Source organism: Eretmochelys imbricata, chromosome 10 (genome assembly GCF_965152235.1).
Source record: "Eretmochelys imbricata isolate rEreImb1 chromosome 10, rEreImb1.hap1, whole genome shotgun sequence".
In the NCBI taxonomy this organism is placed as follows: Eukaryota; Metazoa; Chordata; order Testudines; family Cheloniidae; genus Eretmochelys; species Eretmochelys imbricata.
This window is the reverse complement of record NC_135581.1, coordinates 23,447,457-23,468,562: the sequence shown is the minus strand read 5'-3', so window position 1 is coordinate 23,468,562 and position 21,106 is coordinate 23,447,457. Positions and strand designations below refer to the sequence as shown.

The following is a 21,106-nucleotide window of genomic DNA, read 5'->3' as shown; positions in this document are numbered from 1 at the left end:
ATAAAGCTTATACAGGGTAAACTCATAAATTGTTCACCCTCTATAACACTGATAGAGAGGTATGCACAGCTGTTTGCCCCCCCCCCAGGTATTAATACATACTCTGAGTTAATTAATAAGTAAAAAGTGATTTTATTAAATACAGAAAGTAGGATTTAAGTGGTTCCAAGTAGTGACAGACAGAACAAAGTGAATTACCAAGCAAAATAAAATAGAACATGCAAGTCTGTCTAAGAAAACTGAATATAGATAAAAACCTCACCCAGTAAGCTTACTTTTACAGACTAGTCTCCTAGTCTGGGTCCAGCGATCACTCACACCCCCAGTAGTTACTGTCCTTTGTTCCAGTTTCTTTCAGGTATCCTTGGGGTTGGAGAGGCTATCACTTGAGCCAGCTGAAGACAAAATGGAGGGGTGTCCCAGGGGTTTAAATAGACTTTCTCCTGTGGGTGGACACACCCCCTTCCCCTTGTGTAGAATCCAGCTACAAAATGGAGTTTTGGAGTCACGTGGGCAAGTCACATGTCCATGTATGACTGAGTTTCTTACCAGCCAAGCCACATTCCTGGGAAAGCTCAGATGTGGATTGGTATCTTCAAGATCAATTGTCCATTAAGTGCTTCTTGATTGGGTATTTAACTTGCACATTCCTTCTCAAGAAGCTGACCAAATACTTACAAAGGCTACTTAAAAATCAAGCCAGTACACACCTAATATTCATAACTTCGAACACAAAAATGATACATGCATACAAAAATGATACATGCATACAAATAGGATTAATAGATTCAGTAGATCATAAACTTTACAGAGATATTACATGGCATATGTAGTATAAAACATATTCTAGTTTTGTCATATATACATTCATAAGCATATTTCCATAAAGCCTTATGGGGGGCACTGTCACACCTATTTTCCCCTTTTCTTTGGGACACCATCTGAAAAAACATGTACTCTCTAGGCAAACTTCAGATTTAAAATATTAGAAATACATATTAACATCTATTTTATATGCACTGTAATGCTCTTTCCTTTTCTGGGTGCACTGCTGTACATCAGTAAAATCCCAAACTCCAATATGAATTTATTGATTTGGTCCACTTTTTTGTTTGGGGGAAAAAAACAGGCTTTACCTTGAATGAGCAAATATTGACAGAGTATATTTGTAGAACAGAACAATATTTGTATTGGTTTAAATTTTATATCTATGCATACACACGAGTCCTGAAAATATCATGTATGCTACTTCTGGGGTTTGTTAGAAATAGTGAGTTGCATTTGAAAGTGAATTTGCAAATTCCTTTTATTGCTGTAATGTATGCTGAATGTGGAATTATTTTCATAGATTAAGCCCATGAATGTGGAGTACTTGATGATGGATGCCTCCATTCTGCTCCCACCAACAGGGACACCACTAACTGGTATTGATTTTGTGAAAAGACTGCCATGTGGAGATGTGGAAAGAACACGAAGAGTGAGTGAGCCTAGTTTTCTTAAATCCTTTTGTGAAATGACACTTTCCCTAAATAGGCAGCTGGCTGCACCTTCCGTGGGAAAAATGTTATGTCAACAAAGAGCATCAATTAAACAACTAAACTTATGACTATTATCCATATAGTAATGAACTCTTAAAGTATTTTTGGCCAATATACTGGAAATTACATCATAGAATCAAAACTAAAGATGGGAAAAGCCACAGTGAGGTCACCTAGTCATACCCTATCCAGTACAGAAATGTTTTCTCTACAGTATTTCTTGTATATGGTAACTTTAATTTGTATTTGGGTAATGCACAATTTTCTCTATTGTACTTGGAAAAGGTTCAAAAAATGGCAACAAAAATGATTAGGGGTTTGAAATGGCTTCCATATGAGGAACAATTAATAAGACTGGGGCTTTTCAGCTTGGAAAATAGACAACTAAGGGGGGATATAATAGAGGTCTATAAAATCATGACTGGTGTGGAGAAAGTAAATAAGGAATTGTTTACTCCTTCTTGTTACACGAGAACTAGGGGTCATCAAATGAAATTAATAGGCAGCAGGTTTAAAACAAACAAAAGGGAAGTATTTTTTTCACACAATGCACAGTCAACCTGTGGAATGCCATGCCAGAGGATTGTTGTGAAGACCAAGACTATAACACGGTTCAAAAAAGAACTAGATAAGTTCTTGGAGGGGAGAGCCATTGGTGGGCCCATCAGCTAGGATGGGCAGGGATAGTGTCCCTAGCTTCTGTTTGCCAGAAGCTGGGAATGGGTGACAGGGTATGGCTCACTTGATTACCTGTTCTGTTCATTCCCTCTGGGCCACCTGGCATTGGCCACTGTCTGAAGACAGGATACTGGGCTAGATGGACCTTTGGTCTGACCCAGTATGGCCATTCTTATGTTTAATGACTCTCACATTAGGATGCTTTTTCTGCTACTCAGTGTAAATTTTCCTTTCCTGATCTCATGCTGTTAACCATACTTGTAGTTTTTATCCTATACCAAAATCAAAAGTTTGCTTCTGTCAGGGTATCCCCACAACTCTGAACTCTGGGGTACAGATGTGAGGACCCACATGAAAGACCCCCTAAGCTTATATTTTACCAGCTTAGGTTAAAACTTCTTCAAGGCACAAATTCCTTTCCTTTCCATGTCCTTGGACGGTATTTTGCTGCCACCACCAAGTGATTTACACAAAAATTCAGGGAAGGGTCACTTGAACTCCCTATCCCCTCCAATATATCCCCCCAAGCCCCTTCACCTCCTTTCCTGGAGAGGCTTGAGAATAAAATACCAAACAGTTGCCTTAGCAATGTGAGCTCAACCAGACCCTTTGTCTTTAGGACACTAAAATCAATCCGGTTCTTAAAAGAAGAACTTTTATTATAAAGAAAAAAGTAAAAGAATCACACCTACAAAATCATGATAGAAGGTAACTTTACAGGGTAATAAGATTTAAAACACAGAGGATTTAAAACCTGGGCTCAGCTTCACAGTTACAAAAACAGGAATGAAGCTACCTCTGTAGCATAGGAAAATTCACAAGCCAAAACAAAACCTAATGCATTTCCTTGCCCTACTCAGTTTCTGTGGTTTTAGATGGATTATTCCAGGTATATTTTTCAGAAGATAGTGTACCTGCTTGGCTTTTCTCTCCGTCTAGAGAGGGAACACCACGCAGAACAACAAAAATCCTTCCCCCCACCACCCCAGATTTGAAAGTATCTTCTTTCCTCATTGGTCCTTCTGGTCAGGTGCCAACTAGGTTTGAACTGCTTAACTCTTTACAGGTAAGGCAACCCGGTACAGCTGGCAAGAAGGGATTTTATGCTACTCTTCCCTCTGTATTCATGACAGCTTCATTGTCTAATTCACCCTTCTGTAGCATCATGAAGCACCAACCAGAAGCCCCAACCTGGCTCCATTGTGCTAGATGTATAGATATAGCAAAATACTTTTCCTGCCCCAAAGACATTAATCTTAGTCTGGCAAAAAGTAACCATTGGGTAAAACAGAACAGTCAGGTGGGAGTGGGGAGAGTAATACAAACATGTTTTTTCATAACAATGCATGCCATTTGTAGGTATAAGTTTTTTCCTATGAATGAAGAAGACTAATTATATTGGTAGCAGTAATTTTAGGTTGCCATTTGTTAACATTGTCACCTGGCAGTGTTCTGCAGGCATCATAGTAGAAGTAAGTCTTAAGCAGGGATTTGAATGAGGATAGTGTATTGGGTTCCCAAATTTTCATGGGAATGGTCATTTCCCCCCACAAGGATTGACATATAGAGGGTGCTTGTTGGAGAAGCAGGCAATGGAGGCTGGCATTTTTGACAACAGTGACAAAAAAGCAACTACAATGTTCTATTTATTAGAGCAGTGAATATTTATTAGAGCAGTTAAATTGTGAAGCACCTTGAAGGTAAGGAGAAGCATCTTGTATTGGTTGCAGAGGGAAAAGTCAGTTAATTGACTCAGAGGGAAATCCTGGCCAGGAAGGTGGTCTTAGCAGCATTTTAAATGGGATTGAGGAGATAAGTTTGAGGTAGTCAGGATGTGAGATAAGAGCCTGAGTGAATTTTGGTGCTAAGGACAAGGAAAAACCAGATCTTGAGTATGTTATATAGGAAGAAATAAGATGATTTAGATATTGCCTTGTTTTCTGAGCCTAGAGGGAAGGCTGAATCAGTCAAGAAAGATCTTGGAATCCTCATGGATAGATTTCTGAAAACTTCCGCTCAATGCACAACAGTGATCAAAAAGGCTATAACAGTATGTTAGGAACTATTAGGAAAGGGATAGAAAAATATCATGATGTCTCTATATAAATCTGTGGTGCTCCCACCCCTTGAATACTCTATCCAATTATGGTTGCTCTATTTCAAAAAGGATCTAGTGGAACTGGAAAAGTTTCAGAGAAGGACAACAAAGATGATCAAGAGCACTGAATGGCTTCCATATTAGGAGAGACCAAAAAGATCAGGGTTGTTCAGCTTAGCAAAGACAACTAAGGGGGATACGATGATAGAGGTTTATAAAATCCTGAATGGTGTCGAAAAAACTAATGCAGAAATATTGCGTTATTCTTTTGCACAATACTAGAACCAGGGGCACTGAGGAAATTAATAGGCAGCCAAGAAGTATCTTTTTCACACAACTAACCTGTGGAACTCATTGTCATGGGATGTTATGATGGCCAAAAGTATAACTGGGGTTTAAAAAGAGCTTGATAAGTTCATAGAGGATAGGTCCATCAATGGCTATTAGCCAAGATGGACAGGGACGCAACCCCATGCTCTGGGTGTCCCTAAACCTCTCACTGCCAGAAGCTGGGCCTGTATGGCAGGGGAAAGATCATTGCATAATTGCCCTCTTCTGTACACTTCCCTTTAAACTTTGATTATAGGCCACTGTCAGAGACAGGATACTGGGCAAGATGGACCATGGTCTGAACCAGTATGGAAGCTCTTACGTTCTTAAATGATTCTTTCCGTTTAAGAATCATAATTTGAAATTTAATTCCCTTTGGTATTTAGAGTGCAGTACTAGATATGCTGGTCTTGCCACTATAAAATGTTCGTTATGGAGATTAGCACTCTCCAACTTGATAAGTACTTGTGCTTTAGATCTCTTTGAATGTATGTGTAATTGCTGGTGCCTGCTTATATCCGTGAGGAAAAAGTGAAACAGCAGTTATTTCCAAAAATATTCTAAATATACTGTTTCTATCAATGCTTATTCATTTAGCTCAAACATGTTACCACAGTAATATAGTTCAGCCAGTTGCACTCTTGTGGGAATACAGGGGATAAGTGAGAAATTGCTTTCCATGTTCAAAATGGCTACTGACTTACTGAATAAAGCCCCAAGAGGTATTGGGTCTCTCCTGAAATACTCAACTGGGAATTGTGAGCTCCAACGGGAGGGGGGAAGGCAGGCATCCTTTTAGGCTTCAAGGACATCTAGTGGTCCCGTGTGTCCCATACTCCCCTGCAGTAGAGCGGTTCCCCAGATAAGAATGAGTATAATGCTACTGTATATTTATATTTATACAAGTAAACAGCCATACACTAGACTAGACTCTAATCACACATGACACAGTTAAGAGATTAATGAAAGGACTAGTGAACATTTATTACTTCTTCGAGTGGTGTCCCTATGGGTGCTCCACTCTAGGTGTCGGTGCGTCCCTGTGCTGGAGATTGGAGATTTCTTGCAGCAGTACTGGGTCGGGGGAAGGGCGCACACAGGAGTAGTCTCGTGCAACCGTTGGCACCTCCTGTAGTGCTTGCTCCCCTGACTGTCCCCTCAGTTCCTTCTCAACTGTCCTCGGCTGCAGGCGGAGCTCCGCGCCAGTGCTCTCTTTGATCATTTCTAGGGGGAGGGAAGCTACAAGTTACATAGGAACTTCTTTTTAGTCTATACTTAGTTACATTGTTTGGTTAGTCTTAGTCTGTACATAGTTACATAGTTTCATTAGTTCCTCCTAGAGATTTTCCTTTTAAAAAAAAAAAAGCGGGGGGGAGAGAAGAAAGACCTTTTTCTCTCCTTAATTCCCCATTTGGGAACAGTTTCTACAGTTTACCATTACAATTAACTCCCACCCTTATCTCTTGAGAAGCAGGAGAGGCTTAACTGCAGTCAGGCCAGGCTCCACAGGATTTAAAACGTGTGCCGATGCCAGTCTCTGATGGCCATAAATCCTGCATTCGCTGTCTGGGAGAAACTCCTAAATACCCAGAAGTGAATACACTGCACCAACTTAACAACAAGGGCAAGATGTGACAGGGATGTCTGCTTGAAAATGCTTCTGCTGGAGAAATCTTTCCAACCTCCTTAAGAGACGTCCTCCGGGGAGTCTCGTAAACAGAGATTCATGAGCTCTGATAAGGCTCCGACTTCCAAAACTGTCAGGAAGCGAGCATCAACCTCTCCAGCAAGGGTCTCTCAGAAAAAGAGAGCTTCTCCAGTGAGGTCATTACCCTCAGTGCTCCACTCATCCGGAGTGAGCACTTATGAGGCACCGGGCTCATCCAGCACCATCCCTCAGTGGACCTCCGCTGAGCCCCAACGTGCGGGACCAGAGTTGAGACATCAAGTCTCCTCCACAGCACCAACTACCCTAGTGTAGAGCGTGGCACAGGCAGCAGCACCGCAATCAATGCTGCCACCACTGGCACTGACCCAAGACTTGCTGCCGCCTAACAAGCTGAAACCAGCACCGGTCAGCGCTCCAACGGTCGACCGCAACCCCAAGCCGGGACCAGCGCAACTCCTGCGTCCTGCTGACATAGCAGTTTCTTTGGCAGCGCAGTCGCCACTGCGCGCCACTGAACGCTCCCCGAGCTACATAGCACGGTACCATTCTTCATCTCCCGCACCACTCTCAATGCGTAGTGGCGAGGAAGGAGATGTGCAGGACGACCGCTTGTCCTCTCAACGTTCATCCCCATCACAGGGGAGACCTATGTGGAATGCTGTGAAGCCTGAGCCTCATCTCTCCAAGCATTCACAGCCCTGGTATGCACAGTACTGGCCTTACCCATTGCCACCTTACCCCATGCAATGGCCACAATGGGGTCCTTGGCCCACATACCAGAACCCCTATTCTGGTCCCCCTTCCCCAGCAACAAGAGGTTCCAGAGTACACCCATCATTACCACACAGAGAAACCTCTGACCCCCCTGAGAGAGAGACTGTCTCAGGCAGACGTGGATAATTCACCACCTTCCCCACACTCATTTTCCGCACCAGACAAAGCGGTGATGCCGTCTACCCCTATGACACCGGATGACCTGAAACAGTTCCAAAAACTCTTCAGAAGAGTAGCAAACAGCCAAGAAATTGCCTTACATGAGGTGCAGGAGAAACAACATACGTTGTTAAAAATCTTGCAACCAGCATCATCGACCAAGATTGCCCTCCCCATGGATGAGGCTATGATAGAGCCTGCAGAGGTAATATGGCAAACACCGGCATCGGCACCACCCACCAACAAAAGGGCTGACAGAAAATACTTTGTTCCAGCCAAAGGCATGGAATTTTTGTTTTCAAACCCTCATGCCTATTCTCTGGTGGTAGAGGCTGCTAATCAGCGCAGTAAACAGCCTCATTTCTGCTCCTCATTGCAAGATAAAGAAAACAAGAGACTGGACCTCTTTGGGCGGAAAGTTTACTTGTCAGCCGCCCTTCTGCTTAAAGTTGCCAACTATTCTGCTCTACTAGCAAATTATGACTACTCTAACTATAGTAAAATACGAGAGCTCATAAAGGACTTCCCTGAGCATAAACATCCTCAATTGAATGCCATTATCAATGAGGGTCAGTTAATAGCCCGCACTGCGCTGCAAGCCTCAATGGATGTAGCGGATGCAGCTGCCCAAACAACCGCAACAGCTGTGGTTATGAGAAGAACATCACGGTTGCAGGCTTCGGGAATTCCAAAAGAACTATAGCTAAAAGTGGAGGACCTCCCCTTCGATCGGGATAAACTATTCTCGTCTCTCACAGACGACGTCCTCCATACCACGAAGGCCTCCTGAGCAATGCTGCGTACAGTAGGCATACACCCACTGCCTGTCAAACGCCCTCGCTTTACACCATACCAGAGCTCACGAGACACCTCGTTTAACTATCAACAACCACGATACTTCACTCAGAACAGACCCAAACAACGGGCTCAGAGACAACGAGCTCCACAGAACCAGGCCTCGTCCGTCCATCCATCCAGCTACATCTAAGCCACGATTTTGAAGTCATGGTCTAGGGTATGCGCGACCTCCCCACGCCCCCAGCCCCAACAGATACCCCATCCCACAATTGTTTGGTCACTGCATAAGCGCATTTTACCATGCCTGGGCTGCGATTTAACCACAGATCAATGGGTTTTGGCAATCATACAGTCTGACTACACCCTTCCCCGACCCTCTTCAGGGACCCCTCTCACGAGCATCTTCTGCAACAAGAAGTAGACCGCCTCCTACTGCTGGGTGCTGTAGAACCAGTACTACATCAATACCAAGGGAGGGGGGTTTATGCCAAATATTTCCTGACAGAGAAGAGAGGAGGAGGATGGAGACCAATCTTAGATCTCTGAAAACTCAACAGGTTTGTACCCAACCCACAGGTTCAAAATGGTCATTCTGGCCACAATAATCCCAGCACTAGACGGAGGGGGGGGAGAGGGGGGACGGACTGGTTTGCAGCCCTCGACCTCCAAGATGCATACTTCCATATTATAATACATCCTTCCCACAGACGGTTCCTGAGGTTCACAGTAGGACCCAACCACTACCAATACTGGGTCCTTCCCTTCAGACTGTCCACTGTTCCCCGCGTGGTCTCAAAAATGCTTGCAGTAGTAGCAGCACATTTACGACGCAAATGAGTCATAATCTTCCCCTATTTGGATGATTGCCTTCGCAAGAGTGCCAACCGACAAGAAACGGCAGGCATGCTGAAGACCACAATAGACCTGTTTCACCAGCTAGGTCTACAGATCAACGAAAAGAAATCCACCCTAGAACCAACCCAGTGATAGGAGTTTATCAGAGCCGACCTAGACTCCGTACAAGCCAAGGCAATATTGCCAAACCACAGATTCACTACATTGACCAATCTTATTTCCACGGTAACCATCAGCCCACAAACTTCAGTGAGGACGTGCCTTCAGATTCTGGGACATATGGCAGCTACGACTTTCATAGTAAAGTATGCCAGACTCCATATGCACTCTCTGCAGCACTGGTTGAGCACAGTCTATGCACCCAGCAAACATTCTCTCAACAGATGTGTGACCCTACCACCAAGTGTTATCCTCTCCCTACAATGGTGGACACAGCCAGGGAATGTGTGCTCCGGGATTCTATTTCAACAAGACCCCCCCTCCCCCCATCAGTGACTATTACAACAGATGCCTCCCTGATAGGTTGGGGCACCCACTTGAGTCACCACAATGTACAAGGCAAGTGGTGTGCAACGGAAACCCGACTACATATCAATCTCCTGGAACTCCGCGTGGTACACAACACATGCCGACACTTCCTCCCACTCATACGAGAAACCTCAGTCTCTATTCTCACCGACAATGTGGCGTGCATGTTTTACATCAATCACCAAAGAGGAGCCAGGTCTCACTCACTATGCCTAGAAACATGAATTTATGGAACTTCTGCATCCGCAACAATATAAACATCACAACATCATGCCTACCAGTCGACCATCTCAACAGGCACTTCTCACAGAAACACGAGTGGGAAATCCACGACAGTGTTCTCGACACAATATTCCAAGGCGCCTCTATCTATGATCCTAGACTTCCTACTAAAACTGAAGGAAACGGGGTTAGCCATAGGATCTATTAAAGTACACCTCGCTGCCATTATGGCTCCTCCTCGAACACCTAGAAGGGGCTTCAATATTCACTCACCTGATTTACATGGTGCTTTCTAGAAGGTATACAGAACATGTACCCAGAAGTACGCCAACGTGCACCACCATGGGATCTCTATCTTGTGCTCAAATGTCTCACAAGACCACCCTTCGAGCCTCTAGCAACCTGCTCGCTCCTTCATATGTCTATGAAGGTCGCATTCCTAATGGCAATTGCGTCTGCCAGACGTGTCAGCGAAATAGGAGCATTGATGGCTGAACCACCGTACACTGTATTTACCAAAGACAAAATTACATTACATCCTCACCCAAAATTCTTGCCTAAAGTGGCTACAAATTTTCATATTAACCAAACCATACACTTACCTGCCTTCTATCCCAAGCCACATAACGATTCTTGAGAAGCATCATTGCACATGCTAGATGTCAGAGGGGCTGTAACCTTTTACTTGGACAGAACTAAATCATTTCGCAAGTCACCAAGACTATTCGTCTCTACAGCAGAGTGCTCCAAGGGCTCTACAATATCAACTCAGACTCTCCAAATGGGTCTCTACCTGTATTCAAACTTGCTACCACCTGCATCACAAAGAACCCTCCGTGAGCATCAGATCCCACTCAACACGAGTCATGGCGACACTGATTGCATTCTTGAACAATGTCCCCTTAATAGATATTTGTAGAGCTGCAACCTGGACATCAGAGCATGCTTTTGCAAAGCATTACGCTGTCACCCAAGGCCTTGTCTCAGACTCTATCGTTGGCCTTACAGTGCTCTTATCACACACTTTTTATACGTAACTTTGAACCCCTACTACCCCTGGTGGGGTACTGCTCTACAAGCACCTAGAGTGGAGCACTCACAGGGACACCACTCAAAGAAGAAGTTACTCACCTTGTGCAGTAACGATGGTTCTTTAAGATATGTGTCCCTGTGGGTGCTCCACTACCCACCCTCCTCCCCTCGAAGTTCACACAGCCGAGCTCTGCGATAGAGAAGGAACAGAGGGGACGGTCGGGGGAGCGGGCTCACGCTACAGCAAGAGCCAACGGCTGCACAAGACAATTCCTGTGCATGCCCTTCCCCCGATCGAGTATTGCTGCTAGAAATCTCTGATCTCCAGCGCAGGGACACACCGACACCTTGAGTGGAGTACCCATAGGGGGACACGTCTTGAAGAACTATAGTTACTGCGCAAGGTGAGTAACTTCTTCCAAGTCAGAGCCAACTCTAATAGGGGGTCTCAGATTAGCATTATGTCAAAGGAGGGGTTATATGACATGAGGCAATCTTTTTTTCTTTTTTTAACCATTCAATGCAATCAGCCTTAATTATAGTAATCACATGCATTGCAAGAGTAAATGGGTTAAAGGCCCTCATGGCTAACCAACCCTTTAATAAATTTGTTAGTCTCTAAGGTGCCACAAGTACTCCTATTCTTTTTGCAGATACAGACTAACACGGCTGCTACTCTGCAACCCTTTACTGTCCTTCACAAAGACAAAATAGTCCTCCATCCCCATCCTAAACTATTTTCCAAAGTGGCAACAGAACTCCATCTCAATAAATCCATTAACTTACCAGTATTTGTTCCCAGACTTCGTTCACATCCAAGTGAGGCAAAATTGCTTACTCTTGATGCCAAAAGGGCATTTGTTTTCTATTCAAATAGGACCAAGGAATTTAGAAAATCACCAAAACACTTTTTCATTCTGGAATAGTACTAATAGGGGACAAGCAATTATATTGCCATGTTTATCAGAATAGGTTAGTGCTGGTCTAAAAAGCTACAAATAAACACTTGTTCTCCACATAGTATGCCTGTCCTATTCCAATTGTAGAAATATGCAGTACTGCAACCTGGAGTTATATTCATGTTCCACAAAACACTGTTAACTAGATCACTGGATCTAGCATCCTGGTCAGATGCTTAGTTTGCTGTGTACTATAGCAATCAATTCAGACTTGTCCCTCCTTCCAGAGACTGTGGTACTGATTATGAAACTATCCCATGAAGTGGGAATTTGCAGAGGCGCTGTGAAGAAAAAATGAAGATTACTCACCTATAATCAGTTTTTTCAAATTGGACTGTCACTGCTCACTTTCCCTCTTCCTCAACTTTGGACCTGGAAAGGCAGTGGAGGGAACTGAGGCAGTTGGAATGCCATATCCCTTTCATAGCATAACCTTCAGTACAGTAGTTGCTCCAAATACCAAATGTGTGCAAGAAGGAACTGTTGTCCCTGGCAGAAGAAAAAATCTGGAGCAGAAATTCCCAAGGAAAACCTAGACAAAAATATTTTGCCCAAACCAACAAAACCCTTAGCATCTCAAAGTCAAAATGGGAATTTGTTCATAAGCTTGCAGTTTCTGTACGAGACTCTTCCTTTAGGTCTAGCCTACACAAGTACACTATTTCCTACTTTGAAGAGAGTAAAAGCTGTGGAACAGAAGTTGGTGCTTCACTAACATCTTGCTGTACATGTTTCTAGACAGTGTAATGGGAATATGTAGCCTAGAGCAGCTGTTTGTAGCATCTCCCTTTTTGTGACTAGCCATCCCCTCCCTTCCAAGTATGCGTAATCTCACACTTGCTGAGTTGTGTGTAGGTCACTGATAACTATCTATGAGCTTCTTCATAGTTACTAATCCCCAGATGCACATTACCATATTTTGGGCCAGTTTGTTCACCTCTTCTGTGTGGCATTTGGTCAGTGGGTGATGAGAAGACCTGAATCACTTGCTCCTGAGGTATTTTAAAATATCACCAGTCTACTCTAAGAGTTCTGAATTTCCTCTAAAGTGATACTTCTGGTGGTGAAAGAAAGTCAAACGTTACAAACTTCGTAACTCTTTGCCCCTGTATTCAGTATTAGTTTCTTCCCCTCATTTGGTTAGTGTCAGAAAAAGGTCTCTTTTTTTCTTCACACTTAGCAAACCTAAAAAAGCCCCCTCACCATTCACTTAATGTGTTATGAATGCATTCTTCAGACTTTCCATTAGGCTAATTCTGGTAAAAGTGTGCTGTGTGCTGTCCATAAATAAGGGTTAAAATAGGTTATTCTTGTAAGCACATATTTATAGCATCCTTAAGCACAGATTCCATAAACTAAGCCATAATAGGGAATGGGGGATGGAGGGTGGTGGTGGTTGTACAGAACTTTAAGCTGCACTAACTTTTTACAGATGGCTTTAATTTTTGCTCCAGCTCTGGTCTATCAAAGTTTTTAACATTAAATGGTGGCTACAGAAAAGAGAATGAAATATGAGCTCTTAGTTGAGTTTTCATGTATATGTTCTTGGATGTACATCCCACTTGTGTACAGCTGTTTAACAAAAAGGTATTCCCACTACCAAATTGAGCACTTGTTTTATATTTTAAGCTTTCAGTTTTTGGAGTGGGTAAAAACAGTGCAGGCCTTTTCTAATAAAACATTAATTGGTGCGTTTGTTAAATCATTGAACAAACCTATACAAACTTTTATTAAACATTGACTTTTAAACTCCATGTTAAAAATGTGGTGGTCTTTTTCTGAAACACAGTACAGTAAAATAAGGTAAGTCTATTGTAACTGCTTTCTAATAAATACATTGTTTGTATGCAGTGATGTTGTAGTTGTGTTGGTCCTACCTTGTCTTTGTAATAAACACATTAAGTACACAACCACTCTGAATGTGATTCACACTAAGTTACTGTTTCTTGCACATGTGTAGATACTGACTCTCTCTCTCTGTGCTTTTCTGACTCTGGGGTCAGTGATATTCAAGCTAATTAGCTGTACAAGCCTTGCTCAGGCCTTCTCGTCCCAGTCACTTCGGAGCATTCATTTTACATTGAACAATGACACTCCACCCATCAAATCAGCTATAGTGCACCTGAAACCTTCTTCCCCTTCAGTTCCCTCTGAAGGTGTCAAGCTGTCGTCTAACATGACACTTAAGTGTATTGCCTATTGACTTCCCCTCCTTTCATCCCTTTCTCCCCAGCGGTCGTGAGGGCATCGTCACTACAATATTCTTGGTCAAAAAGTACTCTAGAGAATTTGGGCTTCCCAAGTGAAAGCCCATAGTGCTACAAGCTATACTACTAGTCCTGTCTTAAAAAAACAAAATAAAAATTCTTCCCCCTTTAACGGAAAGCGTAGTTCAAATTAGTCCACACATTTTAAACTATCACTTGCCTTATGATCTTAGATTGTAGAGGTACACCTTCACTGTGTTCTCTGCTGATTTCACAGGATGGAAAATCCACTCTGTGTGGTTCTGCCTTGTTTTAGTTTTGATGACAAACTGGTACACTAATGTGCTTTCTCAAATTAAACAGTTGACATACTGCACTACAATATAGTCAGTGGTTTTAAACACAGATGTATTTTTATACAACTCTTTGAGCACTTATTTCATTGTGCAGAGAGAGAAATATCTTTATCTTTAGTCTAATGCAGAATAATTTAACAGCATGTTTTTAATTTCTTTAGGCAATCAGAGTTTTCTTCATGCTCCGTTCACTGTCACTGCATTTACGAGACGAGCCAGAAACTCAGTTGCCATTGACAAGGGAGGAGGATCTAATAAAAACTGATGATGTTCTTGACTTGAGTAAGTAGCTTCCTCCCACCTCCAATTATCTAGTACGTTTAATGGAAAGTTGCCCATCTCTTTTAAGGAACTGACAAAAAACCAATAGGTTTTCTCTTCATGTAGCTGCATAATGAAGACTGATGTCTTGCTACTAACTTTAGCATCCGTTAGAAGTCTGTTAGGTTGGGAACATGTCCCACTAGTGATAGATAATTTAATATTTTAATTCCATTTTTAACGGTTGTACTTCATTTATTTTTCCTTCCTTAGGTCCTTCACTAGAGTTTCAGCTACTTTAATACCTGAATAGGTTTTCCTAGTAGAAACTCTGCTTGTCTTAACTAGCTGGTCCTGAGAGGATGCATTTTGTTCTTATTCTCTTGTGCTTTGGTTTTTGAATTCTGCCCTTCCAAAATATGCACAAACCAAATTTAGAGGACTAGAGTAAATCCAACTACATCTACACAATCTTTCTGGTATCACTCTACCTGTGTCCCTCTTTCCTCAACACATCTCTGTTCTAGCATTTAAAGATGGTAATACAGTGACTTTTTCTCCAATTGAATAGCACACCGACCTATCCCGAGGGGGTTTAAAATTTGCAAGTTCAGGTCAGTGCAGCATGCACATGGTACAGTCTCTGAGCCTTAAACGATGCCTGTGTAGGAAGTTGAGAGTCAAGGTAGTCTCTATCGGCAATATCGTTAGAATGAGATTTTTGGATTCTCTATTGAAGAAGCAGAAAACTGGGAGAGAAATGGAATCTAGTTCTGTGCTCTTCAAAATTAGTTTGTTCTTTGCCGTAATTTGTGAACTAAACCTTAAGTACTATTATGTAATTTGTTCAAAATGATAAATGGGAAAGCTCACTGTACAACTAGGTGTAATCAACTGTTTTTACTTATCTGTGCATCTTGGTAAATGATAAGTTTTCTGTATAAATCAAACAATCTGCCACCAGAGCAATTCTGGCCTTAAGTCACAGAAGCACAAACTGCAGTAAACTTACTCCATGACTAAGATGCAGTATAAGAAAAGGAAACTTACCGTGGTTTTAGTCTCTATTTTAAAAAAAAAAGTGTGGGGTGTCTTTTTTTTTTTTCATTAAATAAAATAGCAGTTTGTGTTCAGAAATATAATTTTGGTTTTTCCATCCTAGTATAGAAAAAGTATAATAATGTCATGCATTGCTTTACTGTAATAAAGATTAAAAGAATTTAACTATCAATTTTAATTGATTACAGATAGCCAGTTAAGCACTTAACTGATAGTGTGCAGGCAGCTACCTTATTAAGAATTTACAGGCAGTGCATCTGAATCTAATATGATTTAATACAGTGTAGCATGTCGTAACTGAAGTAGATTCAAGTCCCAGCAAATAAGTGAAGTCTACCTATATCTAAATGGCATACTGTAAACTAAGACGAGAGAGAGCTGAAATCACATTTCTGACACTTCGGGCTCATAACACTGTAATGGTACACTTGATTGTTTTGTTGATCCTATTTACCACAGCATCTGTTTTTCCTGTGTTAAACACTTTCAGGTTGTTTATGTTCAATGGGATTATCTCATAAGTGTTGTAAGGGTATTTTAAAAGGAGAACTTTTTTTAGCATAATTGATCTGATTTTGAGGCACAGAAACAAAAGACGTGTTTAATCACCTGAAAAAAAGAAAAGGAGTACTTGTGGCACCTTAGAGACTAACAAATTTATTTGAGCATAAGCTTTCATGAGCTACAGCCCACTTCATCGGATGCATTCAGTGGAAAATACAGTGGGAAGATTTATATACACAGAGAACATGAAACAATGGGTGTTACCATACACACTGTAAGGAGAGTGATAAGGTAAGGTGAGCTATTTACCAGCAGGAGAGTGGGGGGGAGGGGAGAGGAAAGGGGAACCTTTTGTAGTGATAATCAAGGTGGGCCATTTCCAGCAGTTGACAAGAACTTCTGAGGAACAGCTGGGGGAGAGGAGGGATAGTTTTACTTTGTGTAATGATCCATCCACTCCCAGGCTTTATTCAAGCCTAAGTTAATTGTATCCAGTTTGCAAATTAATTCCAATTCAGCAGTCTCTCGTTGGAGTCTGTTTTTGAAGTTTTTTTGTTGAAGAATTGCCACTTTAGGTCTGTAATCGAGTGACCAAAGAGATTGAAGTGTTCTCTGACTGGATTTTGAATGTTATAATTCACCTGAGTGAGGGAAACTCTTTGAACCCACAACATGCCCAGACTTTTCATTTAATCCCAGAGTTTGACACCAGTACTGCTAGGCCAATAGCCATGAGTTGAAAGAGCATTCAGAATAAAAATATACAAATGACATTGAACATTCCACTTTAATTCTTAGTAATATTATCAACAGCTTAAGTAGACCAGGTACACAATCCTGGACACACCCCAACTGGGTTTCTGATAGAGGAATTTGTAAAATGAAGTGATCTGGTTGGTGTGTTCATTTGGTTATCAATCTCATTTGAACTAAAATTGAGCAATCAGCTCCTGGAAGAGTTTCAAGCAATTTTGATGATAAAACAACAGGACAGAGCTGATTTACTGAAAAGGGGATAGATGCTGTCCCAGTAGTTAACTAAACTGGATTACTTACAAAACACAGCAGAAATGTACTAGTTTGCATGTTTAGTTTCACGGGTAGCAACATGGAGGTATGGTATTTTAACAAAAGCTTAAAGATGACAAAAATGCTAATCGTGGGAGAGATCATGTAGGTGATGACACAGTAAGAAGTGGGTCTTTTTTAACTTGCGGTGTATATGGTAGTTTTGACTTTGTAAATCAAACTAGTTTACTTTGCATTAAAGTAAAAATTAGTCCTTTCAATCTTCATGAAGTATTCTGACAGAACAGAAAACATTTCACCAAAGTAGTAAGTTGTATATTTATAAGAGGTTTCAGAGTAGCAGCCATGTTAGTCTGTATCCGCAAAAAGAAAAAGAGTACTTGTGGCACCTTAGAGACTAACAAATTTATTAGAACATAAGCTTTCGTGAGCTACAGTTCACTTCATCGGATGGCACAATCTACCATACTTCCTGTTGGATGCTGATGGAATTTGTAGGTAATTTTGCCAACCATATGGGTGAATGGAAACTTGCACTGCATTTGCTTATCCAGCTGGCATAAGTGGTTTCAGAGGCCATTTCTATCAATCTCTATTTTTTAAAAGTCCAGATGTACACATTTAAAACCAATTAAGAGTGCATACATTTTGCCTGCCTTTTTCACTGTAGCTATTAACATATGAGACACTAAAAAAAATCCCTGTACAGATTTTTTTGTAGGTTTTGAGAACAGTTAATTATATTTTAACAAAGTATTGCAAAAGTCTTGGAATATATGTAGAAACTATCCAAGAGGATGAATTTTCATTTTTGCAACATGCCCATAATTTTTTTTAAATGTAGTTTTTGCCTCAAAATATAGGGAAAACACAATTAACAGTCGTTGGTTGGACAGGAAAGCAACAGAATCCTACCTGCATACAGCTAGTTATTTTCCAATGAATTGACAATATAGAACTAACATCATTCCCTGTGTTCTCCTGAATTACACTTTTGTTCTTCTGTTGGGTCTGTGAAATGGAATAATGGAAGTTTCCCACTGCAGAAATCAAGTATATAGTTTATAACTAACTCGAAATGCAATGTGATGTAGCTGTCAGTTTTGTTTGTGTGTTAAAGTAAATCAAATTGCAACATTCTTTTTCACTTTTAAAGTGGGATGATGTAGTTGTTTCCTGCATATTGATTATTTGATTGGTATCTGTCTCCTGCAATTTTTTACTTTCAGTAATGCTCATTGATGTGGTTTAATGTGTGTTCCTGTAATCTTTTCCTGTTTTTATAAAATAATCATAATCAAGTTATGGTACTGTACATTAGACTTGTTCTGCTAAAGTAAATAATTTGTTTAATATACTTTTCTCATGGTTTTTATATTCCCACCTCTCCCCACCCCCAATATTATTGCTCTTAAAACTGTTTAAGAGTTGTATTTTTTTTCAATCAGGCATTTTAATGGAAATACAAATATTTCTTTCTTGGAAATATTAACTATATTCCTATTCTGTTAAATTTTATTTATTGATTTATTAAAAAGGCACATTTTAGAGTCTGCTTTATGCAAAAATATAACTAAATGTAACTTTAAAAAATACACCTTTGACATAAGTGACTTGTTCGATTTGTTTCTAATTTGTTTCTTTGGGAGAGCAATTATACTGTATTGGGACAATAGAGCAAGTCTTCTCAGGTAACACAGGATACAAGACTAATGAGATTTTTTTTTTTTACGTTACATGGAAGATTAATCTTCACCTATTATCTAGGCTTATCTATGTATCTTCTACATACATTTCATAGACTTTTTGAGAAGGCTTTTGATAGCATTCACAGGACCAGCCTATGGCACATTCTTCAGGCATGTGCAATTCCTTTCCATGTAATCTTCATCAAAAGCTTCTCTTTCAACTTTACATGCAGTGTTTGTTTGATCACAGTGAGCTCAGTTTTGAAGTCAAAACAGGAGTACGTCAGGGGTGTGTCATGTCTGCAGTCCTCTTCAACATTGCCATCTTCAGCAATGCCAAGAGGCATTAAATGGGCACTCTTCTCATCCTTTGAAGACCTGGACTTGGCAGATGATGTCGCTCTCCTATCACATACCCAACACCATATACAAGAAAAAACAACTTGACTCAACACATTCAGTCAGCAAATCGGACTGAAAATCAACCACAATAAGACAGATGTATCATGACCTTTAATATTGCCTCACCATCACCAGTACAGATGGAGGATTATGTTGTCACCAACGTAGAAACATTCACATACTTGTTCCACCATGCTGGCTGATGGTGCTGCCCAAGCCAGGACATCAGGAACAAAATCGGTAAAGCCAGGAACACTTTGAGGAGCTTAAATACAATCTGGAAATCTTCAAAATACAAAACCAAAACCAAACTCAAGACTTATCAGAGCTACATATTTGCAGCACTACTTTATAGTGCAGAATGCTGGGGAATGAGAAAGTATGACATGACCAAACTGTCTTCATTCCATACAACCTGCCTCAGAAAAATCCTCTGTATCTTTTTGGCCCAGAACAATCTCAAACCAAGATCTATTGACACAGTGCATCCAAGAGGATCTGAGCACCATCTTTGTCAGGAGGCTTTGGAGATGGATCGGTCATGTGCTTCGTATGGAAACCGATTCCATCACCAGAGTAGCAATAAGATGGACACCTGAAGGCAAGCGAAAACGAGGCTGCTAGGAAACAACATGGCAACGACCTGTGTAAGCCGAGCTGAAAAACCTGGGGCACGGCTGAGGAACCATTGGAAGACTTGCCAGAAACAGACAGGAGCGGAGGAGCTCTGTCACTGCCCTGAACACCAGAGGTGTAATAAGAACATGATGATCATCATCATCTTCTTTGTAAAGATGGTACATGTAAAAAGAGTAGATGCTAGGTAGTAATACAGTATTGCCAAAACTTGGAGCTCGAAAGTCAGACCCCAAAAAATCAGATCGGCTTTGTCATGAAAGTGAAAAATAACTTATTTAGTTAAATCATTGATGTGAAACCCTCATTCCAGTTAAACCATGTGTGTATACTCGTACATTCTGCTGGTTTCCATATCTATAGTCCAGAAAGCTCTCTGCTTGTCTCTCCCTAATCTGAAGTCACAAAGCTGCCATTCTGTCCCTCCCTTATTATTATAAGACATCCTTTTCCATCTGCCAGACCCTTCTCTCACAGCATTCTGCCTGTCACATTTCCCCTCCTGCACCATGGTAGCCTTCTGTGGACGCAATATTGCCTTCACTCCTTCCCCCCGAACGTTCGCCCTAACTTTTTTTTTTTTTGCCTGAGTTACATATTGTGAATGAGGGCAGACTGGCTTGGGAGAAAAGTGTTAATATCTTTGTTAGGGGCAACCTAACATCTGCCTGCAAAAGCTGTAATGAAATAGTAGCTTGCTTTGAAAAGGCAGCTGTGGCTTCAGTTTCAGTGAGAAAATGGGAGATGACCATTGTTGGTAAGGGAAGAAAAAACAAACCAAACCAATACCAGTTTCTTTATGGGATGATGAGCAGCTTGAAAACAAACATCTAAAATCACTTGACATCTTGAGAGTTGGGCACTCAGTAGTAGACACTCATAAAATAATTGTAAGATCCAACAGCCATCTAAAAGATGACTGCAAGTGGCTTGTCATCTGAAACTGAGTAAGCACACTGCCAGAATATGTAAAATCTCTTCCCACACTCTCCAATCAGCAAGATGAATGGGGAACACAAGCCAAGAAACTACTTCTATTCTCAAGCCATTCGGTCATCCAAGCAGATCAATGCTATAAAAAAAAAAAAAAAAAAAATCCCTACTTGGATCAGTATTCCTGCCATTTCTGGCTCCTTGCTGAACAGTTGGCTGTGTTGTGAAGGGAGACTATTTGATTACTTACACAGTTGAATTCTGCACAGTCTCAGATTTATTGCCCTAAGGCACTTTCAAATTGGACTTAGGGAGGGATAATTGTGAAGAGATGGTAATTGGTTACTGTTGGTGCTTCTGAGGCTGTCTTGCACCTTCCTGCTTGATCCAA

The 21,106-nt window shown here is 41.2% G+C and overlaps 1 protein-coding gene across 7 annotated transcripts in view; it reads left to right on the top strand.

Moving 5' to 3' along the window:
- CLEC16A (C-type lectin domain containing 16A) overlaps nt 1-21,106 on the top strand; it is a 197,384-nt gene that overhangs the window by 73,874 nt on the left and 102,404 nt on the right. For all 7 annotated transcript variants that reach the window (XM_077828776.1, XM_077828775.1, XM_077828774.1 and 4 more), the window contains 2 exons: nt 1,349-1,477; nt 14,365-14,485. In XM_077828776.1, the coding sequence (XP_077684902.1) occupies nt 1,349-1,477; nt 14,365-14,485 (250 nt within the window). The remainder of the gene's footprint in view (nt 1-1,348; nt 1,478-14,364; nt 14,486-21,106) is intronic.